Below are 2,260 nucleotides of genomic sequence, written 5' to 3'. Positions count from 1 at the left end.
GAAGCGTCGAACACCACGCGTAACTTTGTGGTGGTGCTGCTCTCCTTGAAAACCGGGAGAATTGAGCTTGCGCATGTGATCGAGGCGGAGGTATTCTTCGACGAAATTGTGGTAGGCTTTCTTCAAGGCAGGATCTCTTTCAAGGCAGCGCTCAAGGCTGTAGAAGCGGCGTGTGGCAATTTTTCGGGACTCTCCGAGTGTGACTTGCGGATCTTCGGACCGAGGAAGGCGTACGACGTACTTTCCATCGTGAGTTCAAGTGGTAGTAGTGGCATAGATCTCTTCGCATAATTTCTCTTCTGAGGAATGCGTCGGGCCATTATCGACGGCTTCAAGCTCCCAGAAACGTTGAAGTGCTGATTCGAGGGATCGGTCGGTGGTCGATATGTAGCATGCTGGTGGTGCATCAGCTGAATTGGTGGACGTTTTTCCAGATACTGCCCATCCGAAGTGTGTTTCGACCAGCAATGGTACACCGTTCCCGAGTGCTATGCGGTTACCGGTGTAGATTTCGTGGTAGCATTCCCGACCGATGATGATATCGATCATGCCCGGAATATTGAAGTGCGGATCGGCCAGTGGAACGCTTGATAAGGTCCACGCAGCTGTGTTGATGGCGATAGTCGGAAGATTGGCAGATGGTTTCTTCATTACGAGAAATTTGAGTGTGGTGGAAAAAGTGTTCGTTTTCGATTTGATCGTAGCCGTGATTTGGCGTTTGATCTGCTTGACGGATTCTCCTAGTCCTGATACAGCAGCGTCCACTGCAGTACGCTGCGTGACAAGAGCGTTTGCCAGCCGCTTGGTGATGAAGTTGGACATCGATGCAGAATCTAGGAGCGCTCGTACGGTGAATTCCTTGCCGTGTTGATCGACGACGATTAGAACAACCGTTTCCAGTAGGACCGTGCTGTGGTTCGATTGGATAGCCATGCTAACTTCCGGTGGATGCGCTTATCCAGAGGTCCCCGCGTGCGCTGACGTGGATGGAGTTGGTTGTTGCTTAGGAGGATTCGACGGTACGGCAGGAGTTGTCTTTTTCGGAGCTACGTCGTGCAGCGAGGTGTGATGTCTGGCTTAGCAGCAGGTTCTGCAACTAAATTTGGATTTGCAGGCCCGCGCTTGATACCAGAACAAAAGCAGTTCCAACACAAGCTTCGCTGGATTACCAACTCTCGTCGTTGGGATACGGACAGCTTGTTGAATGTCGGACACTGGTGTAGCAGATGCTTCTCGGAACATGCAGGGCAATGAAGAGTGTTCGACTTGACTTCACTTGTAGCAGCATTGACAACTGACTTGAATGTGGATAATTTCTTCGGGTTTGGACCGGCCACCTTGATGCTAGTCCCTTGTGAGCGATGTTGTAGATCACTTGATATAGACTTCAGCATTCGAACTTGCTGGATGAGGAATTCGATAAACTCATCGTAGCTTATGTCATCCTTCTGACGCGTTTCTTGTTCCCCTGAACGTAACGTAAATGCTTATTGCAGAGGATGAAAGTGAGGGGAGGGTTCCAGTGCTTGATTGGTTCACTGAGCTTTCCTAACGCTTTCACGTGCCGCTGGAATTCGTCGACCAATGTGTTTAGCTCCTATGCTGATACACGCTTGATTGATGGTAATTCGAACAGTCCTGGAAATAACTCCTTCCTCAGGAACCGCTTATTGTCGTAGCGCTTCATCAATGCGTCGCACGTAAACGCATAATTGTCCGCCTGAATGTCAACGCTTTCAAACGGCTTCTTTGCTTCTCCCTCCAACGATTGCAGCAGATATTGGAGTTTGTTGACGGTCGGAATGTCTTCGTTGCTGAGGATCATCGACAGAAAGTTGTCCCGGAAAGATATCCATCTTGATTCATCCCCGCTGAACTTCGGCAGATCGGTCTTTGGCAGCCGATGGTGAAAACTCGATGCTGTGTGGTGAGTGAAGGTGTTGATCATCGTCGAATTTAATGGAGGCTGGCCATTGTCCATCTTGGAGAGTAGAAATCCCTTCAGTACGCAGTACCGATTTTCGAATCCGGTGCGTACCTCGATGTGATCCTCGAACTGATCGATATCTAATTTCTCCAGCTCCCCTTGGACCTGTTGAAACTCCTTCCTGACCTTGTCCAAGGTTTCCAACCGAACCGATACTTGGTTGGCGTCCTGCTCATGGTCTTATTCCGCCACGAACTTTTCCACCACATCTCGTATCGCCAACACTCGCTTAAGGATCAGGATGTTTCCTTCCAGCTTCTTTTCCGCCTTGTT

At 49.7% G+C, this 2,260-nt stretch overlaps 1 protein-coding gene across 1 annotated transcript; it reads right to left on the bottom strand.

Annotated features, from left to right (window-relative positions):
• Positions 1 to 255: 255 nt before the first annotated feature.
• LOC135709186 (uncharacterized) lies at positions 256 to 933 on the bottom strand. The gene has a single exon (XM_065231409.1). It carries the CDS (start codon positions 931 to 933, stop codon positions 256 to 258), a length of 678 nt encoding a protein of 225 aa, XP_065087481.1.
• Positions 934 to 2,260: the final 1,327 nt, after the last annotated feature.

Source organism: Ochlerotatus camptorhynchus, unplaced genomic scaffold (genome assembly GCF_037179485.1).
Source record: "Ochlerotatus camptorhynchus isolate MF236.1 unplaced genomic scaffold, CSIRO-AGI_Acam_v1.1 ptg000353l, whole genome shotgun sequence".
NCBI classification, from domain to species: Eukaryota; Metazoa; Arthropoda; class Insecta; order Diptera; family Culicidae; genus Ochlerotatus; species Ochlerotatus camptorhynchus.
This window is presented reverse-complemented; position numbering and strand designations above follow the sequence as displayed.

What these genes read in the sequence shown, in the direction of transcription:
- LOC135709186 (XM_065231409.1), bottom strand. Translation starts at nt 933, where the DNA reads ATGGCTATCCAATCGAACCACAGCACGGTCCTACTGGAAACGGTTGTT.